The sequence below is a fragment of the Anopheles bellator genome, chromosome 1 (assembly GCF_943735745.2).
Source record: "Anopheles bellator chromosome 1, idAnoBellAS_SP24_06.2, whole genome shotgun sequence".
NCBI lineage: Eukaryota > Metazoa > Arthropoda > Insecta > Diptera > Culicidae > Anopheles > Anopheles bellator.
The window spans coordinates 33,223,827-33,243,641 of NC_071285.1; the positions used below are offsets into that span (position 1 = coordinate 33,223,827).

Sequence of the window (19,815 nt, forward strand, 5' to 3'; positions counted from 1 at the left end):
GTGCAGGGAATTTTACTGGATGATGTACATCATTCGTCCTAATGGTCTTGGGTGTTGCCGGGTATATAATTTTATTATTTATTTAAAATAATGGTTCGTTCGTGCGCATTCAGTTTGCGGACTCATGACATCGAAACCTGGACGATAGTTTCGAATCCGACGAAATGGATGAGTTCGATGGTGGTGGCAGAAGCGGTTTGCGCTCCGTCAGTACACTCAGCTCGATGAATTCGCGTTTTTCGGCCAAATTCCCAATGCTCAGTTTGGTACCGCCAGTGTGGACTTATTCGATGCGACTAGAAAATACCGCTTCACGACGTTTTCCTTCAACTACGATTTTTCGTCCACTGGCGGATGTTGGTTCCGTTTTTCCCCCATTCAAAGAGTCCGTTCCGCGTTTAATTGGCGGTCTGGTGTCTACAAAAGGGTAAGATCACAATGTTAGAATGATGAGACAACCATTACTAACAATACTCGTGAAAGATTTTGCATAGTGTTCTTTATTTCTTGGATCACCAACCATTCCCTTGCAGCTGCGCTCATCTTCCTCATTGCATTCCAAGTCCAAGACATCCAGCATTTTTTCAATGTCTAGTAGAAAAGTTTAGTTTAGTTAAAAGTTAAAAGTTTAGTTTTTAGTTTCGAATACCGACACAACACACACAGCCTGGCAGATTTGTTCCGCTGGCAGATTTGTTCCTTTGTTCCTTTTTGTTCCAGATTTGTCATTCATCGGGAGCCTTATGATGTCCCTCGGATTGTAGCAATAATATTGTAAACCCGGCGATTGTGCGTTCGTCGCTGGGTAACTAAATAATTGTGTATTTTGAAAATAAAAGAATAAATATATAAATAAAAAAAATTACTGGTCTTTTGCTATAATAGAGCTATATTAACAGTTACATTTTTGACAGTTTGCGGAAGAAAAATCTCGGAAAGAAAAAATATAATCTCGGAAAAGTTGTTATCTTGGCTTGGCTAACCGTTCATCTAAGCATCTTGATATCTGTGTGCCCAGTGAGCGATGATGCCTCGAAAGCTTAGCTGTCAAAAAAGAGGCCTTTACGACGCGAGAACGTGAAATTAGTTTATTAGGTGCGGTAAAAAGTAAACACTTCCGAACTTTCTTGAACACTCTCGTACTTCGTGTAGCAGCTTGCGGCAATCCAATCCGCGGTACACAATATTCTCGTAGGGAAATACTTCAGCTTGCAGTCTCCGCTTCCAGCACATTACAAATTACCCAATTATGAAAAAGTGCTAGTGAAAAGTAGCGACAACATGCAACATAGACAGTTGCTTGCTAAGAACCATCGGAGCGCCTTGAAAAGTGTAGCCCACCTACACATAAACACCATTTTATACAGAGTCATCACCGGAAAAAAATCCTAGTTAATTCGTGTGTTGTTCCGTGCGAAGGTTTACGAGAAGGTGAAACACTCGGCCAAATGGATCCGAAGATAGGTGGTAATTCTAGAAAAGTTAAAGGCCCAGTATCTCTTGATAAAATCATTTTCATGCTATTCTGCGGGGCAAACAAAAGTTCATCTCGTACCATTGAATGCACTTTATGCACCGGCACACACTCAATGCTCGCACGAATTCGTGTTTGTCGGGTATTTACGAGGATGTAAGAACTGTAAGATGCTTACTGGCACTGTTACACCTTAAGAAGATAAAATTCGTCCGTGATCTGTTCAGTAAATAACAATTAACAGCATAAACAACCGCGTTCTCCATACCCAACATAATTGCATGGCGATGGAAGTAAAAAAAACTCAAAAAAACGCCAGCGACACATACAACACACCGAGTGAATTATCGTTGTGTCGATTTCATCGTTAATTGTTATTAAACGATCCCGAATATTATATTATCTAGACAAGGTACGGCAGTGCTAGTAGCCAACTCATTTGAACTGTTATGTACCACAGCAGCAGATGTTAACAATAATAAAACGCAGCATTAACGTCCCAGCATGTAGAAACAATGAAAACCTAGACGACCCGGTCCATTAGTGAAGCAAACGCTGAGCCTTAGTAAATAACATAGTGTTTAGAAACAGGCACACAAACAAACTAGTGTCCGTTCAACTCTAAAAGTGCCCGCGTGCTCCTACGATTTACAAGATTGTGTAGTTACTAAATTTAAGTTACAAGTGCAAAGTGCGCCTGAGATAAACAAAGGGAATGGACTGTTTAATCATGCAGTTACCCTCTTACACACCAATGATTACGAAAGTGTGAGAGAAGTATACTTTTTCTGTTCCGGTTTTTTATTTTTCTTTTAAATTCCGTTTCCAGTTGGCCGGTAGCGGCTGTTGAGGCAGGCGAGTGTGCGATTGTGAGGTTACGCAGTGTTTTGTTTTCTTAAATTTAGTTTTTTCGGTAAGGTATTTGTTTTTTGTTTTTGATTCCTGGTGCGATTGCGTTTCGTTTTTACTTTTTTGTATTCGTGGCCGAAACGCTTGTGGTGCCGCTCTACTGTTCTGGGGATTATTATCAAACCCATCGCGCGCTGACGGCGTTCCTTTGCCTTCTCACAATCAGCATTTAGTGCCGCCGGAAACCTTCTACGGTGCTTATCTACGCATGTTGGCAATGTCTTCGAAAAAGTAAGTATCCAAGGAACCTTTGCCGCTCTTTGCTTCTACTGACGAAAACCAGGCTATCTAGAAGAAAGTATGAAGATAAAAAGGGAGTCGGGTACGTCATTATTCACTTCAAGGGCCTTTTTACATGTTTTAATGACGTATGCGGTTGGCCCTGCTTGGTCGCCAGCTTGGTTGCAAGGCTTTTCGTCAACATAACTTTTAACCATTCTTCAAGCTGTAATGGGCGTTTTTCATTTTTCGTCTTTTTATTTGCTGAACATAGTCTGCAATGTTTCGAAAGTTCCAACGATTTTAGAGGCAAACTGTCACGTACCACGATTTGTACCGTTATGTTATGAAGAACCTTCGACCATGGCAGTTGCTTTTCACTCGCCGAGGCAGGCACCAACAAGAAAAAAGGCCGGCAAACTAACCATGTTTTACTTTCTTTTCCTCGTAACATTGGGCAAATCGACTCAAATCGTGTTTTTTTGGAACTAAACAGCGACTGGAAAGGTTTCATGAACAATTCTTTGCCACACAGTTACTTTCTTTAGCTGAGTATTTGATAAGCCTTAGTCCAGAGTTAACGGATAACCTTTTCTTTCGACTGCAATTCTATGCGAATTCGAACTGGTTCTTGTTCCAAGCTCTCTTTAGGCTCTCGATCGCGAGCGGTGTAAAGGTTCCCTGCAGCAGGTAAAGACCGCTCGGCGGTTGTAGCCGGATAACTAATTAACTAACTAACTCTTATTCCAAAAGCCGTACAATATTCCACTATTATCCTTTGAGAATACTCATCACGCACTTCTTGTAAAACATAATGCTTCTCGCGAAGCAACCATTCTTTCAGATGCGAGGATTCTCCAAAGGTGGAAGAACAATGTAGATTATTGAATTACAAATCATTTTCCTCCTACTTAAAAAGGAATGAAATTTCTGATTGCAAGGTTTGCTCAAAATTTTCGTCGATTTTTGTTGTTATGTATGTCATATTTATTTATATTAATGCAATGAACATTCGTCGCAAAATACGACGAGGAGTGTTGTTCCCAACCTGTCATATGCCGGTTGTTCATCACATTGTAATGGGCTTTTACTACCAAATATAAACCATCGGAAACAGAAGAAAACTTGTATTGTTTTAATAATTGTCGCTTTTGTTTTTCGACGGTTGGCGCCATCAATAATTACGTTTCAAGCTTCGTGGGGGCATGAAGCGATAAACCATTTCCAGAAAACTTCCTACTCGGCATTAACACTAGATCCATCCATCGTTTTCAATAGGATGAGCGTGGGCCATATATGATACATTTTTTTATTTGGTTATTAAAAACAAACGGCTTGATATTTTTCGATGCGTGCACTTTTTTTAAAAGGTGCATTCAAGACATTTTTTATGAAAAACTGTTTTGGTCAAATGTCCACCACAATTGACTTGGCAGTAGCCCATTAGATCGACCCATTTGTGAGTACATTTTCGGCTGCCTGTGGTCCTATCTCGGCAATGCAGTGTGAATTACGACCTTGAGGTCGTCAATAGTTGCTAGTTTATTGTCTTTCACCGATCCCCCACAGATAATAGTCCAATGGTGTAAAATTGCAACTCTTCATTCATACGGCCGCCGATGATGCCGCAAGACCAAAATCCGCACCAGTCACTCGTTTTGAATGCATTGGCTTCTGTTGCATTACGTGTGGGAGGGTCAAACTTTCCTATTCACAATTCAGGATCACGAAACTACGCTGTGCCAAAATTTCACGCACATTGGCTTAGTAGTTTTAGAGAAAATGGGATACAAACAGACAAACAACAATTTTTATATGTATAGATAGATAGATAAAAACGTACACATACCCTTGCACCAGACCGGTCAAAATGACCGATGTGGTATATCTAACGTTAAGTAAGAAATACAAGTGCAATAATCATTTACTTTTCTGCAAATCATGATTTAGTGTGTTCGGCGACCAAAAGGAAAAGTTTGAAAAACATTTTTGAAGAAAAAATTAATTTGGCTACTTGGGGCTACTCAGAATAATCTTTGTGTAACACACAACTTTCACAATTTGTTGTAAAACTCAAAGCACATGGATATAATTTGTTTAAAGAGTGAACATACATTCCTCTCTCCACTTGTTTTCGATCAATGGTGGTTAGTATGATTTACATATTTCTATCTTTGTTTGGAATATTGTAGAATTAGACTATGATTAGACTATGATTAGAAGAAAACTATAATTATTAATTGTAATTATTATTATTGTTATCGATTCTACAGCCAAAATCTCTGTTTTCCATTTTTCCTTGTTTGCAGTGAGCTGAAGAAATTGTCGGAGGAAAGCTTAACTCGCCAACCAGATGAGGTGTTCGATATTCTTTGCAAGCTCGGCGAAGGTAGCTATGGATCGGTGTACATGGCTTTGCATAAGGAAAGTGAGCAGGTGCTGGCGATAAAGCAGGTTCCCGTGGACACGGATCTCCAGGAAATCATCAAGGAAATCTCCATCATGCAGCAATGTGATTCGCCGTACGTCGTCAAATACTACGGCAGTTACTTCAAAAACACAGACCTCTGGATCGTGATGGAGTACTGCGGGGCGGGTAGTGTATCAGACATAATGCGTTTGCGCAAAAAAACTCTATCGGAAGACGAAATCGCCACGATCCTGATCGATACACTGAAGGGATTGGAATACCTACATTTGCGACGAAAAATTCATCGTGACATTAAAGCGGGCAACATACTGCTTAATTCGGAGGGTCACGCCAAGCTGGCTGACTTCGGTGTTGCCGGTCAGTTGACAGATACGATGGCCAAACGGAATACCGTTATTGGTACGCCCTTCTGGATGGCACCAGAGGTGATCGAGGAGATCGGATATGATTGTGTGGCGGATATTTGGTCACTTGGTATAACGGCCTTGGAGATGGCTGAAGGGAAACCTCCGTACGGGGATATTCATCCTATGAGGGCAATATTTATGATCCCGACGAAACCGCCACCATCATTTCGTGATCCGGACATCTGGTCACCGGAATTTATCGATTTCGTTAGTTTGTGTCTTGTAAAGAACCCGGAGGAGAGAGCCACTGCCACCGATTTGTTAACTCACGAATTCATCCGTAAGAAGGCGAAGGTGACGAGAAAAGTTGTAGTGCAATTTAATTACTGTGATCTATTCGGTATTCTAGGAAACGCCAAACCATGCAGTATACTTAACCACATGATTGCGGAAGCAAAAGAGATCCGAGAAAACCAAAGCTACAGGCATGCAGCAGCCATCAGCCAAGCAAACAAGCAACTGCAAAACAACAATAATAGTAATGGCAATAATGGTCACGATGGTGGTGGCGAATCGGATGATGACGATCAGCTGAACTCGCGTACGATGAAGGAATTTACGGCAGATTGCGGCACACTGGTTCCTGGACGGAGCGACGAGGGGGATGGCACTATGATTGCTCATACGGACTGCGGTACACTTGTGCCAGACAATGGAACCATGGTTGAGCTTCAATCGAACCTAGGAACGATGGTGATTAACTCCGATTCGGAGGAATCGACCATGAAAAGTAACTTTCACTCCAGATGTAGCTGGTTCTTTCGCCATCTTTAAGATGCATTTTTCTCACATTCTAGGACACGATACGAATCCAGACAAACCAAAGTACCGTCCCTTGTTTCTCGATCACTTTGACAAGAAGGAAGCGGAAGCGGCCAGCTTCGGCAACAGCAAGGTGGCTGAAGTCAACAATCACCATCATCAACAGCTGCAAATTGGTTGCTTCGACGACGATGGTTCGCCTGGTGATCTGGACGTAAATCAATCACCGGATAGTACTCCCGTAACACTATCAGCTTCTCCTCAGAACTTGCAGAACGAACAAATACGCCTTGTTGAACCAATAGTAGCTACATCACAGCAACCTCAGCCACAGGTCAAAAAATCTGGCAACAGTCCGATTTTAGCGAGTCCGGGCAAGGTCACTCCTTCCGCTCCGCCATTGTCGCAGGGCTACGACGAACATCAGCTGCAACAGCACCAACAACAAAAGGCGCAACAACAATTTAATGACGAACGACAACGATATCAATCGCACCTGCAGTTGCAACTCAACCAAATCTCGGGGGTGAGCCCTAACGTGCACCAGATGCAATTTCTTCAGCCAACGGCAGCAGAATACGATGCGGTAGGAATGAACAAAGGGAAGGATGTAACCGCTAGTTCTGATGTTAAATAGATGCCTTTATGTTTCGCAGCTTAAGTTTCTCAACTATGAACAGTTGGAGCAACGTTTGGCCAGCCTTGACAAGGAGATGGAAAAAGAGCTGGCGGAAACGAAGAAGCGTTACACTGCCAAACGGCAACCAATACTGGATGCAATCGAAGCCAAGCAACAGAAGCGCCAGCAGAAACTGGAAGAGTTTTAACGCAACCCGCCGTCGGCAGTAAGGCACGGTAGTGTTTAGTGCTTCTGTTCAGTCTTATTTTATAACCGCCAAATTATTTTGGCATCTGTAATCTGTCATCTTTTTGTTGTTTCCTTCTACAATTTTTAATGAAAACAGTAAAATGTGCAGATTTGCCATTTATTTTATTCCACGTAACAAGCTAAACAAGTAGGGATGGTTTTAATCTTATTTGCTCTATCAACCTTCCTCCGTTATCTCTGCGTTTGCATTTGCTTGAAATTAGCTAAGTTAATTAGGTTGAGCTACGACCAACCGGAATGATCTGAGAGACATCACGGATGTGTTCGTGTTACAATTTGCTTGTTTTACATGTTCATTACTCCTATTAACGATAATCATCGGTGAAGTCAATGAATCTGAAGATGGTGATAGATAGAGAGTTTGTGATTTTGTGCGATGTATGTCGCCCGGTTATGTCGGATTCCTGAAATCATGTTCCGTCCCCCATCACCGAAGTAATGGACGCCTAACGATCTGGTCAAACAGTTATGCTTTGCGTAGATATATCATCTTTCGTTTTCCTGCAACCCGTTATGGGACTGTGGCAAAAAATGTAATGCAAAATATGTAATGTTACCCATAATCTCCGGCAGCACAACATGAGCGAAATAATGCAGTTTCCAGGTGTAATGCTGAAGCATCATCGAAAAAGGGAAGAGAAAGGGACGCGAAATATGTTCTAAAACACAGGTGCCAGAAATTGGGACAAAAATTGAATTACCTTGAAAAGTTAAACCTCAATCGATAGAACCCAAAAAAATAATCAATACAATACAATAAAATTTAATTGATTCGTAGTGGAGAAGAGAAAACGATTATACAAGTATATGAAACCTCTCTAACGTGATTAATCTTCAAGCAAATGGAGAGTTTATATGCAGAATGAATTGCAAAGGCAGATTGTATTGCAATATCGAAATTTAGGGTGATTTGTACAGAGCTAACAGAAGGAAAACATTACGAAGGGCTTAGGATTGACAAACACTCACGTTCTCACCAAAGTTTAAAAAAAGAGAAAATAAAGACGTTATTTCAATACGAATATTCACTCCCGACGTGTAATAGGTACGTGAAGTGCAATGAACAAGGCGCACATTCGTCGAAACAAGCAAATACTGAAAAAGTCTTATGACTAGGAAGAATCCGTAAGAAAATCAAGCACGCTTAGATGAATGAAGAAAAATAAAGTTCAACTTTAAGATTGCCATGCATTTATAGCACAACGGTCCATGGAATTTTATTGTACGTTACACCAAACAATTTTCGGCGGCCACACGGCATAAACACACCACACACAAACACAACAAACTCTTCATCGTGGCTGTCAAAACAATGCTATGGAACAACTGTGCATTTAGAGATGTGTAAGTATGTTTTCCGGCAGCAAACGTGCGGTGATTCCAACACCCGTATGAGCTAGAAAGGGCGAGCAGTAGCCATCTCGCTCACACCAGCTCGCGGTCTCATTTACCAGTTGCACACAGTAACCTGAACGTGATGGTAGTGTGGAAAGGATTTACGTGGCACCGTACAATCTTCAGTGGAATTATGCTTCGATGGGCGTATATTTTGCTACTTTGCCCTCTTGTGGTTCTTGTCGGAACGCAGCAGCCACAGCAAATGTCTCAACAACACCAGCAGCAGGCCCCGCAACAGCAACAGCAACAACCACCGCCACCGCCACCACCCCACCAGCAACATCCTGCTCCGGCACAACAACAATTCCAGCAACATCCTCCTCCACAGCAAGAGCAGTTTCAGCAACATCCACCTCCGCAACAACAGCTATTTCAGCAACATCCTCCTCCGGTACAACAACAATTCCAGCAACGTCCTTCCCCGCAACAGCAGCAGCAGCACCAGGCTCAACCACAGTTCCAAAACCAGCCAGAAATGATGGGTCAGCATCATCCACCACCGCCAATGGTTGCACATCATCAGCCCCTAGAGCTTTCCGATTCTGATCGTGCGTGGTATGATACTCTTCCGGCGGTGGCCATGGACTACAAAGTACACATTGAAGCCGGTAAAGAGGATTGCTACTTCCAATACGTGAGGCAAGGCAGTACGCTGTACGTTAGCTTTCACGTGATCCGAGGTGGCGATGGAATGGCCGGATTCGCAGTACGCAATCCGCGTGGTGAAATTGTCCACCCCTACCAGTGGCAAGCGTCCAGCGATTACACAGATGGCGCAGCTATGGGTGGATTCTATGCTGTTTGCATAGACAATCAATTTTCACGGTTCGCCAGTAAGCTGGTTAACCTCTACATCACCGTCATTCGGTATGAGGAGTGGGAAAAATTCACCAAAGAGATTGAGGATCTGAACGTTAACATGAACAACTTTACGGTAAGTCGCAAATCGGATGAACCTAATCAATGTTTGCGTTAAAAACGAGTGTTTCAAACTCTATTTACCCACAGAATACCATCTCGACGGTGGAACGCAACATGAATGCAATGTTCCAGTATCAGACGCATTCGCGCAACAACGAAGCTCGCGATTATGCACTTATTGTGGACAACAATGCCTATGTATGGAAGTGGTCCGTGCTTCAGATATTGGTTATCGTTTTTACCACCTCGGTGCAAGTGTACTTTGTGCGCAAGCTGTTCGACATCAAGACGGGAACCAGTGGCAAGAGCCGCATTTGAAATTATGTACGCTGTGCTGGGTGACCGATACGTAATTTTTCATTCCGTCTTTGGGTTTGTGAGTTTAAGCAAGATGGTCTAGTTTCCGGACCACTCTGCCACAGTTGGTCGTTATGAGCATCGATCATGTTGAGAAGATAAGGGAAGCCAAGAGAGAGGGCCCACCGCGGACCACCACGACTTTCTTCCATAATTTTTTGAGATGTTTTGATCTCTTCTGTGCATAGCCACTATTGCGCTGATAGTGAAATTGTAGGAAATACATGCAGCACCTCAATTGCAGCCGAGAGCAAAGTATTTGGGCACGATGACGACTGTTAATTTTTCTACTCGTACTTTAGTAATAAACCAATAAACGAAACCGAATTATTTCAGTGGAGTTTTGTGTCTATGCCACGTTACACTGATTTGTTGCTGATTTGCTAACACTGTTGATTTGTATTTTTCTAGTTAGGCGCCTAGAATGCCTGCGTAACTTTACAGCGTTTATTTGTTATACGAACGGGTTTTAATGTTATTGAAGGCGATTTTACAAATAAGATGACATTAAACCTACGAGCGGCGAAAATTGGACGATGTTAAATACCGGAACCCAACGATGTGTTTAAACCACCGAAGCAATCTACCAATCGTGGGATTTTCTTACGTTTGCTGCTGTCATTCGTCAACCTAGCTGGTCGCACTTACACTATTGTAATGTGGCACTGTTTCCATTTTTTTCTTTATTGTTATCCTGCTCACTCTTGCTGAAGCAGCTTCATCCCATGCACACCACTCCAATAGGCATCAATGAAGGCATATTTCAGTGCCATCGATCCATTATTGTGGAGATTGTGGTTTGATCATTACGTTTACTTCGTTGCTTGTGTCGAGTTGCTTCGGGTGCTGGTGCTTGATGCGAAAACCATAAGGAGCTCTGGTTCTTTCGATGGTTCCAAGGTATTTCACGCATCAATCTTAAAGGTGTGCTCAGTTTCTCGACATCACTTGCTCTGTGTGGCAACTGGCTTTCGTGGAGTGCGTAGGACTAAATATGGTTGATGCAGAGAAGGAAGGGCTTTTTTCAAGAAACAAAGAGTTGAATCGAAGAACACGATGAGAACAACAAAAAAGACCATCAGTTACTGACGTCTCCTCAGCAGCAGCGGTGTATGTGTTTATCTGCTAAATCCCACTTTTTTCCACGCTTTTCCTTGCAAGTATTACTTATAAGTACTACAAGCATTACTTAATATTGTGGAAATACAGTATCCGATACGAATTCGCTTCGGCAAACGGTGAATGAGAGTGCAAAGAGCGTGTGCAAAGAGCAAATATCTATGTATTTCATGTCATATATGTTGTTAGTTAGAAAATGGCATCGGCATAACTTTTATTTAGCTGCAGATCGTAGCAATAGCTTATGAATTGACGTTGGATAACGAGTATTGAAAAGATTGTGATGTGTGGCGTATGAACAACTCAAGTGAAACATGTGTCCTGCGAAAAGCGAAACTTCTGAGTGGTTCAAAAAAGGAAGTTTTGAAAACAATTCCAAATCGGTCGTAGTTTTCTTGGCGTTCTATTCCCATCGTGTGTCTGTGTAATCGCGGCCTATGTTGCCCTACTTCTCGTTTTCTTCGTCGTATTGAAAACGAGTTTAAGCTTTGCTTTATTGCTCAGACAATACCATAAAACTGCTAGGAACATGATTTCCTAGCCTTAAGGAAAAAGCAGTACCGCTTACACCAACGGGTTTGTTTTAAGTAGCGGGATGTGGCAGGATAAGTTTCGTTATTCGACGTGCGTTGAGCATTTGTGCCATTGGAAACAAGGAAAAACTGGTTATATACCAGTGCAATTACATGTGTGCGTTTGCTGCCACTCTCTAGCCTGTTTTCATGAATCAGCACGAGTTGTGAAAGGAAATATTATTTTACAAAATGTTTTCTTTCTTCCTCTCTTTCTCCTTCTGCTCAGCAGAGCTTACACTACTACCACAAAAAAGAGCTGGACTCTTGTTCGTCAGTGTAGGTGTAATGAGTTGGTGTCGGTGAGTTAACAAAGAAATAAGAACGGGTGTCATACGGTTGTAGTAGCGCCGTGTCCTTTGAGGTAGTTTCATATAATGAAGTCTCATGTTTCATGAGTCGATACTACGACCAAGCATACAATCGTGTGCGTGCTTTTGATAGAACAGGTCGATAGAAATATGAAAACGTAAACAAAAACATTCGTAAAATCAAATGACAAATTACACAAACTTTACCCTCATGATATTGCATGATTGATACATTAATCTTAACATCAAGCAAACAGACGGATAATTCTGTGCATGATGATCCACCAAAGTTTTGCAGTCGAACATGATCTAGTACATGAAATATTATTGATTGAAACAAAGAAGCAGAAATACTTCTTGATAATAAGTGACATCTGTGCGGAACCACACTGTGTTGCCGTCCATATGTATGCGTGTGCGTGTTTCAATTACAGATAGCAGTTGTCAGTTGTAGGAAAATAATTTCCATTAATTATTTTGTATCGCATGCTCTATTTCATCTCTGTGTCAACATTTATCTAGCAAAGAAAATATCTACCATTTGCAAAACAAACTTTCTGCAGTTACTTAAAGACAATGAAAATTGATTGAATTGTTTTTAAATTTCTTATTCGCGTTTACTGCTGCTCAAACGGTTTTTCATTCTTCGTTGACGTGTGACTTTTTAAATGGATGGATGTAGCTTTGGAATCAGAAAAAATGCATTCTGTCTCCACTGCACTAACCTATGCATGCACCCTATCATGACATGAGATCAGCTGGTTGAATGCTGAATGTGGAAGCCATCCGCGTAGTGATTCCTCCATGCTTTCTCACTCTTGCATACTCAATGTCATTCCTCAATTCCGTTTATAATAAAAATAATTGATGCTAGCTGATGAAGACTAGCTGGCGGCTAATGCCCTATACTTCACAAAAAACGATGCGAAGCACGCAACACAGACACTGTAGTGGGAATATCTCCATTTTTTCCATTTTATGCGCGATACTTTTTCGTTCTCCCTCTCCCTCCCTCTCGCTCTCTCTTTCTGTCTCTTTAACACCCACACGGACGTTGTCGTTCTCTCTTGTTTTCTTTGCTGTCTATCACTGCTACGGGTTTTTACTTTTGTGTTTTAATAATTTTTTGGTTATAAAATGACGATCATGCTTCTTTTCTCTATTTTTTACCCATAGGATTCTACAAGTGAGCAGTGCGCGAGAGTGTTGTCTACACCTTCAAACTGCTTTTGTAGTTTTTGGGGAAAGATTATACAATAATGTGTTGGTGTTTTCGCATGCTTAGTCTTGTGTATGAGTGTCAGACGGTCTCTAGATGAACACAAAGTGTGTACAGCACTAACTAAAAACAGTCGCCTTTTAGACAAACCAGTGAAGAAGGTACGTTAGCAAAAGTATGAGTGAGTAAGCAGGACGACAACAGTGTTTACCCACTAGGCTGTTTGATACGTCAAAGTGAAAACGAAGGAAAGCACCATCAGTTGTCGAGGTGGTGGTGTTGTGTGATGCAGTGATGTACTAGCAGCCGTCAGCAGCAAGCATTAGATAGGTAGGCATTGAAAGAAAAACTTAGCAGAAACGCTTAGTACTTGACAACATATTGCACATTGCTACCGTACCTAATGGTAAGCTCCGTACGCGAGTTGTTCCGTGTATTATTTGTTGGTGAAATTGGTCATTACGCGATTATGACCTACAGTAATACATAACTAGCAGCTATATCTACAGCACTTAACTAATCGTGTCCTAGCACTCGAAAACAATTATTACGCATTGAACATATCTCACTGTGACATAGAGCTGCGACGACAAACCGAACGGATTAGGTTTCTGAGGCTAAGTGCGCTTTTCCATTCTCAAAACATTTAGATTTGCTTTTGAATTACTCTTTCAGTTTGCAATCTCGCCAAGTGGAGACCAAACGTAGTTGCATTCCACAACGCACTATCACCTACAACGGCAGCAAAACCAGCAGTGAGATTAGTCGCAATAGGCTAACCAACTCCGGAACTCTTCAGTTCGTATTTTCATCATTATTTTTCCTTTTTGGTAAGTCCATTACAATTTTAGTTGAATCAGGATAAAAGCATACATTCTTTTCTTGCGCTGAACCCTTTTATGTAATGCAATATATATATCTCCTACTTACATGTTAACATTGAATTTCCTTGTTTTTGCTGCGATTTTAAATTTTACAATAAGTTTGTTTCTCACCTTTTTTCTGCTTCTGGTTGCTTCAAAAAATACAAACAGATTTAATGGTGCCCTCAATAGACAATCAAAATTGATTGCGTTCAGAACACGAGAGGCGGCGGCTCTTCGGGAAGGTCCTCCTCGTCGGACGAAGACCTCAATGAACGACCACCAGCGAGAAAACGCGCTCGCAAGACTGATCCTGACCCGCCGGCGGAAGCAGCATCAGGTCTCCTCCACAGCTTGCCACCGTCCTCGGTCATCGTCGTCGTTGTGGTAGAGCAGGCGGAGGAACAGCAGCCGGAAGGGGAGCGCGAAGCGGGAAGTGTCGAAGTGGCCGCACCCAGGCAAGAGCAACAGCAGGAGGAACAATTCTTAGCAGCAGTACGCTCGGAAGCACCTAGTGAGCAAGTCAGGTCGGCAGCAGAGGTGGAGAGGGAACGGGACGGCGGTGACAGTCGTCCTGCTGCTACCACCGCCGCTGGTCGTCGAAGGTCACGTATCAGCAGTACAATCGCTGCAGAAGATAGTGGAGCTGTAGGTGGTGGTGGTGGTGGTGGTGGCGGAGCTGGTGAAGGCGCAGAAGATACCTCAACAGTAGGCGTTGCAGTGGAGGGGATTAATCGAGGCTTCTGCAGCAACAAGAGACGAAGTTCACGAGGAAGACCGCAGTGCGCTGGTAGTGGAGCAGACAGAAGCATTGATCGGCACGGGGAAAGTCGGCTGCGTTCCACCGGGCGCCAGGAAAATCACTACCAAAACGCCTCCCATTCTCGATCCGTGTGTTTCTTAGAGAGGCACGAGTCCAGCATTGGGCATAGAGGCTTTGATAACGAAGATATTTCCGAAGAGAGCGAGGGGGAAGAGGAGAACGTCGACGAGGGTCAGGAGAACGCCGTGCAACAGCAGTTGGTTGAACAACCGAGTGACGAGTCTTCGAGCCCCCAATCGAAACGACGAAAGATGTTAAACGACAACAACAATCGTAACGGAGCTGGTTCTCTGGCAGATACGGCCGCAGCCCCGTCTTCGATGGATGATTCAACGAACTGTGATCTGAATGGTCACAACAATGTGGCGAACAGTAGCAGCAATAGTAACAACACTACCACCGTTAATAATAGTAGCAACGCTGCCTCCGAAGCCGATGGCAATGGTGTGACCAACAATGGACTGATAGCACGCAACGGTAGTGATGCTGGTGGTGGGGCCAATTCCTCTTCCTCCTCCGGTGGCTCAGCAGGTCACTCGCAGCGAGCTACAGTTGTGAAGCTCGATCGCACTAACCAGGACATCGTACGATTGATCGGCCAGCACTTGAAGGACATCGGTCTCGAGCGGAGTGCCGAAATGTTGATGCAAGAATCGGGTTGTTGTCTGGAGCACCGTGCCGCGACTAAGTTCCGTTCCCACGTCCTGTCAGGCGATTGGACGAAAGCAGACCACGATCTGCAAGAGCTGCAGTCAATGGTGGATAGCAAAACTGACCGTACCAGCCTGAACGAGATGAAATTTCTATTGCTCGAGCAAAAATATCTCGAATTCCTGGAAGAGGGCCGCCCGATCGATGCCCTACACGTGCTGCGTAACGAGCTTACGCCGTTGCAGCATAAAACTCCACGAGTTCACCAGCTGTCATCGTATATGATGTGCACGAACAATCAGGAACTGTATCAGCGAGCTGGCTGGGAAGGTCGAGGCGTTAAGTCGCGCACTCGATTGATGGATCGATTGCAGTCATACCTCCCGGCAACGGTAATGCTGCCTCCGCGCCGACTACGGTCGCTGTTGGCCCAGGCTGTGGAGATGCAGAATGAGCGCTGCCAGTGTCACGATATGGCCTGGAGTACTAGCCTTGAGAACGTTTCACTGCTAGTCGATCATAACTGCGGTGCGGACGGTTTTCCGCTGCAGGCACTACAGGTGCTGAACGATCATTCTGATGAGGTGTGGTTCTGTAAATTTTCCCCGGACGGACTGCGATTAGCCACTGGTTCAAAGGACAATACCGTAATCGTATGGGAAGTAGATCCGGTGAAGTTATGGCTGCAAAATAAGCGTTCATTCGAGGGCCACACGTATGGCGTGTCATACATTGCATGGAGCCCAGATTCGAAACACTTCATTGCGTGCGGTCCAGACGATTGTCCCGATCTCTGGATCTGGGATGTGGAGCAGGAGAAATTGATCACGAAATTTTCACACTCCACCGACGATAGCTTGACGTGCGCAGCGTTCAACCGTGATGGGACCCGGTTCGTGACAGGCGGTACCCGTGGTCAATTCTATATGGTCGATCTTGACGGCAGCTTGCACGACAACTGGGAGGGCGTTCGTGTGAACGGGTTGGCCTTTCTGTCCGACAACAAAACTGTGCTGGCTGCCGATACTCACTACCGGATACGGGGCTACAGCTTTGACAATCCGCGCACTGACTATGGGATCGTGCAAGAACAGTGTCCTATCATGACGTTCTCCGTAAACGGAGCGGACCGGTTGGCGTTGCTCAACATATCGTCCCAGGGCCTGCACCTGTGGGACTTGCAGGACAAGTGCCTGGTGCGGAGATTCCAAGGGGTCACACAGGGCAATTACACAATCTACTCTTGCTTCGGCGGAGTAAACGAAAGCTTCGTGGCCAGCGGTAGTGAAGACAACAAGGTATATATTTGGCACATCCGACGCGAGGAACCACTAGCCACGCTCATTGGGCACACTCGCACGGTCAACTGTGTCAGCTGGAATCCGGTGTATCCGTCACTGTTGGCTTCGGCGTCAGACGATGGAACGGTTCGTATCTGGGGACCACAGCAACCGCACACACAGTGGAGTTCGAACGGTGCTGGCATTCACCAACAGCCGACCACAGCTGGTGGCGGTGGTGGATTAGTTTGCGCTAACGGTAATGGTGGTGGAGCCGTTGCAGCTGCAGCTAGCGATAGTGCCTCGATCAGTTCCACCGGTTCAGCCACCTCGTCGTCATCATCGGCGTCATCTTCATCTGGTGGTGGTACTGGCGGTGGTGGCGTTTCTGGAGTTTCCGGTGCCCCAGGTGGCGGAGGAGCCGGTGGCAGTATTGAAGTACTATCAACCTCATCTTGGAATATCACATAATGTTAAGGTGAGTCTTCTATTGAAAGCAGAGGTATGCAGACATGTTCCATCCGCAAAAAAACTTACCAGTTGAAGGACAGCGATAGCCCCACTCAAGAGGAATATTCCAACGTTGGCAGCGATTCAAATTGCAATTTATGCTTGAAGAAAAATCACAGAACAAAACTGTATATCGGCGCACTGCTTAAAGTGATCGATTGGTATGAACTAGGCTTAGTAAACAGACAGTTCAAAGCGTACTCACGACAGGCGCAGCACATTTTTCTCATCAACTTGGCGCATTTTTAATCGTTCCCGAGTTGATTACTTCCGTCTTGCGCTCTGCTATAAAACTTCCGAGCGGCCCTCGCCTTAAAAGAGATTCCCTCCACCACATGGGATCGAGTGCCCACCAACTCGTTTAGACGGCAATTCTGTCCATTCTATCAATGCAGGCACTCTATCTTAAGCCGGTCGAACTACGTCTCCTTTGTCCTTCTAAATGGCTAAGAATCCACCATTCTCATTACATGACCGACCAGCCCATCGTGGTTACCATATGCATGCTTCACCACAGAACGGTCGTCGTGCGCAAAGTTCGCTATTGCAATTAGACCATGATCCTGATATCCTGTTCTTGTTTATCGTCCCTGTCCCTATCCCTATCGTCCCTATCGTCCCTCTGTTTGCCTGAAGTTGAGTACTTTTTCTTTGTTTTTCTGGAATTACGTTAAATTCACAAAGTTCGAAATGATTTAAACAGTTTTCCTTTGTTTTGGTTTAACTTACATTAACGCATTTTGTTTGTTTCTTCCATAGCTTCGAGAAACGTTCGACTTCTCCAAGAAAACTGAAAAACGCTTGCGTGAGCGTTCTGATCTTCGAATGGGGGAAAGCTGAAAGGTACGCAGATACGAGAAATCGGCAAAGTTCTAGGAGGTAGCTAAGCGCTGTACCATCAGATTATGGATTGAGATGTCTTTGAGAATAGAACAAATAAATATAAAAATGTTTTATTACATCGCTTATGTTATGAACTATGTACGAATCCGACTAGTGCCAGAGAAGGATTTTAATTTCAATTTGAGTGAGCTGAAGAGCATTTTAAGCATAGTCTCTCAGTTATGAATTCATTCTTCCTACCTTTTTCATATTGATTCAATTTGGCCCTGTTAAATACCGTCTTGTTTGGAATACTTTGTAGATATTCAACCAGTCTGCTGTCGCCTCAACGAAGAGAAGAAACCGAACAGAATCGCAACTGGATGAGAAAATGACAAACGAGGAAGAAGTATGTAGACACACCAAGGAATGAACAATAACACTTGAGCAAGTGAAAGGCGCAGGGAAAGTAAAAGAAAACACACAGAAACACACAATTTAGGGATTTATGGTAGTTTTAACATTTGAACTTGATAGCAGAAGCAGAGCCCTTAATTATTAAATTCGTATTAAAGCGTTACACTAAGGCGTTAGTGAGATAAATGGATGGATGGTGTTGGGAGACCGATTGGAATTTGACTGTTCAACTTGCACAGAGCAAAAACGACGATGAAACCTTCCAACAGATCCCTATGAAGTGAAGAGAAAAATTATAGCAAGTGGATAAAAACCTGCCGTAATCGACAAAGAAACAACAGCGACACTTCTACAGCGTCTTTGGCGAGAAGCAAGAATGGATTAGGTGGAAGGCCATTGCTTACAGTAGAACGGAATTCGTTCATGATCTGCAGCAAAACGAGCGAGCGCTGAAGTAACGGCGAATAACAAAACGATTATTAAACTTTCGTAGTCGATAAGGATCGAACGAAACGGTGCTCTACCCGAACATGTGTAGAGAAACTGATGGCAAATAAATATTAAAACAACACTGAAATATAGATAAACGATCATGAAACTCATGGACATTTGTGGGGGAGAGGGTCAATGATGTACGAATTGTAATCTTATTCGTCGATGAAAATAAGCTCATTATTTTATTCAGTTATTGCATTTGAAGATTTTATTATAGCAATTTAGCAAACTTCAACCTTCATCGTGGACAAACAAGTCCATGTTTTGCATAAAAAATAAACATAATTTACAACTGCCCGGTGTTATCGTTTTGCAGTTTTGTCTCCGTATTTCCGTTTCCAGCTAAATAATTTTACAAAAAACTGCCGACAAACGACAAACACTGCCAGTAATTCCAAGATCAACGGTCGATCAAGATTTCTGCAGAATTTCTGTAACTTTGTACGATGAACTTGTCAACAGAGTATTTCCAAACATCATTGCCAACTACAGAAATAATGAATGGTTGAGTGAGTGAGCAATTTTAGCAGCTAAGAATGAACATGACCTAAACTACATAATTGAGAATGAGATCAATGAAACAATGCATTTATTCAAATGTATTGACTGTGGAACAAATGAAGATGAAGTCGCCAACTATCCAATTGAATTTTCAAACTCCTTCGATGTGTCTGGCTTACTACCAAACACATTAAGCCCGGTCCAGACGCTACGATAATCGCTGCGATAATCTTTGCTCAGACACATCGTAGCGTGTGAACCGGGCTTAATGCCTAAAGCTTAACGCTCCGTATTAATCATGTTTCAAAACATAAACCAGCCAAAAATTTAATTACATATAACATATGATTTAGGCGACGATAATCAAGGAAAATTAGAAGGGATGAAGTTTTCATTCCGATGATCCCGATGACACCAACCGATGACCGTTAGAGTTTAAAATTGCGGGGACAGACGATGCGTAAC

The 19,815-nt window shown here is 43.3% G+C and overlaps 3 protein-coding genes and 1 long non-coding RNA gene across 15 annotated transcripts; 3 read left to right on the forward strand and 1 right to left on the reverse strand.

The window, feature by feature from the left end:
• Positions 1-53: 53 nt before the first annotated feature.
• On the reverse strand, positions 54-683 carry LOC131205500 (uncharacterized). Its single transcript, XR_009156749.1, has 3 exons — positions 654-683; positions 521-591; positions 54-417 (listed from the first exon to the last, which is right to left on the reverse strand). It is a non-coding gene; the product is annotated as an uncharacterized LOC131205500 (long non-coding RNA).
• A 424-nt stretch (positions 684-1,107) lies between these two features.
• On the forward strand, positions 1,108-8,271 carry LOC131206124 (serine/threonine-protein kinase 3). 5 transcript variants are annotated; one of them, XM_058198540.1, is made up of 7 exons: positions 1,114-1,467; positions 2,304-2,387; positions 2,550-2,614; positions 4,912-5,720; positions 5,790-6,170; positions 6,238-6,788; positions 6,859-8,271. In XM_058198540.1, the coding sequence occupies exons 3-7, from the start codon at positions 2,592-2,594 to the stop codon at positions 7,027-7,029; spliced, it is 1,935 nt and encodes a 644-aa protein (XP_058054523.1). In that variant the 5' UTR covers positions 1,114-1,467; positions 2,304-2,387; positions 2,550-2,591; the 3' UTR covers positions 7,030-8,271. The 5 variants fall into 5 exon arrangements, with proteins under 5 accessions (XP_058054522.1, XP_058054523.1, XP_058054520.1 ...); XM_058198539.1 differs by having other exon boundaries at positions 1,108-1,191; positions 4,912-6,170; XM_058198537.1 differs by having other exon boundaries at positions 4,912-6,170.
• Positions 8,272-8,565: 294 nt separating this feature from the next.
• On the forward strand, positions 8,566-10,088 carry LOC131206491 (transmembrane emp24 domain-containing protein 5). 2 transcript variants are annotated; one of them, XM_058199059.1, is made up of 3 exons: positions 8,569-8,691; positions 9,034-9,423; positions 9,498-10,088. In XM_058199059.1, the coding sequence occupies exons 1-3, from the start codon at positions 8,569-8,571 to the stop codon at positions 9,726-9,728; spliced, it is 744 nt and encodes a 247-aa protein (XP_058055042.1). In that variant the 3' UTR covers positions 9,729-10,088. The 2 variants fall into 2 exon arrangements, with proteins under 2 accessions (XP_058055041.1, XP_058055042.1); XM_058199058.1 differs by having other exon boundaries at positions 8,566-9,423.
• Positions 10,089-10,556: 468 nt separating this feature from the next.
• LOC131206490 (WD repeat-containing protein 26 homolog) lies at positions 10,557-19,109 on the forward strand. Of its 7 annotated transcripts, none has more exons than XR_009156797.1 (7): positions 10,564-10,667; positions 11,691-11,760; positions 12,946-13,394; positions 13,664-13,818; positions 14,023-17,083; positions 17,875-17,958; positions 18,260-19,107. XR_009156797.1 is itself a non-coding variant. In XM_058199056.1 (2 exons), exon 1 carries the CDS (start codon positions 14,926-14,928, stop codon positions 17,074-17,076), a length of 2,151 nt encoding a protein of 716 aa, XP_058055039.1. In that variant the 5' UTR covers positions 14,058-14,925; the 3' UTR covers positions 17,077-17,083; positions 17,875-17,986. The 7 variants fall into 7 exon arrangements, 1 of the variants encoding a protein (XP_058055039.1); XR_009156794.1 differs by having other exon boundaries at positions 12,946-13,318; XR_009156795.1 differs by lacking the exon at positions 11,691-11,760 and having other exon boundaries at positions 10,557-10,667; positions 12,946-13,318.
• Positions 19,110-19,815: the final 706 nt, after the last annotated feature.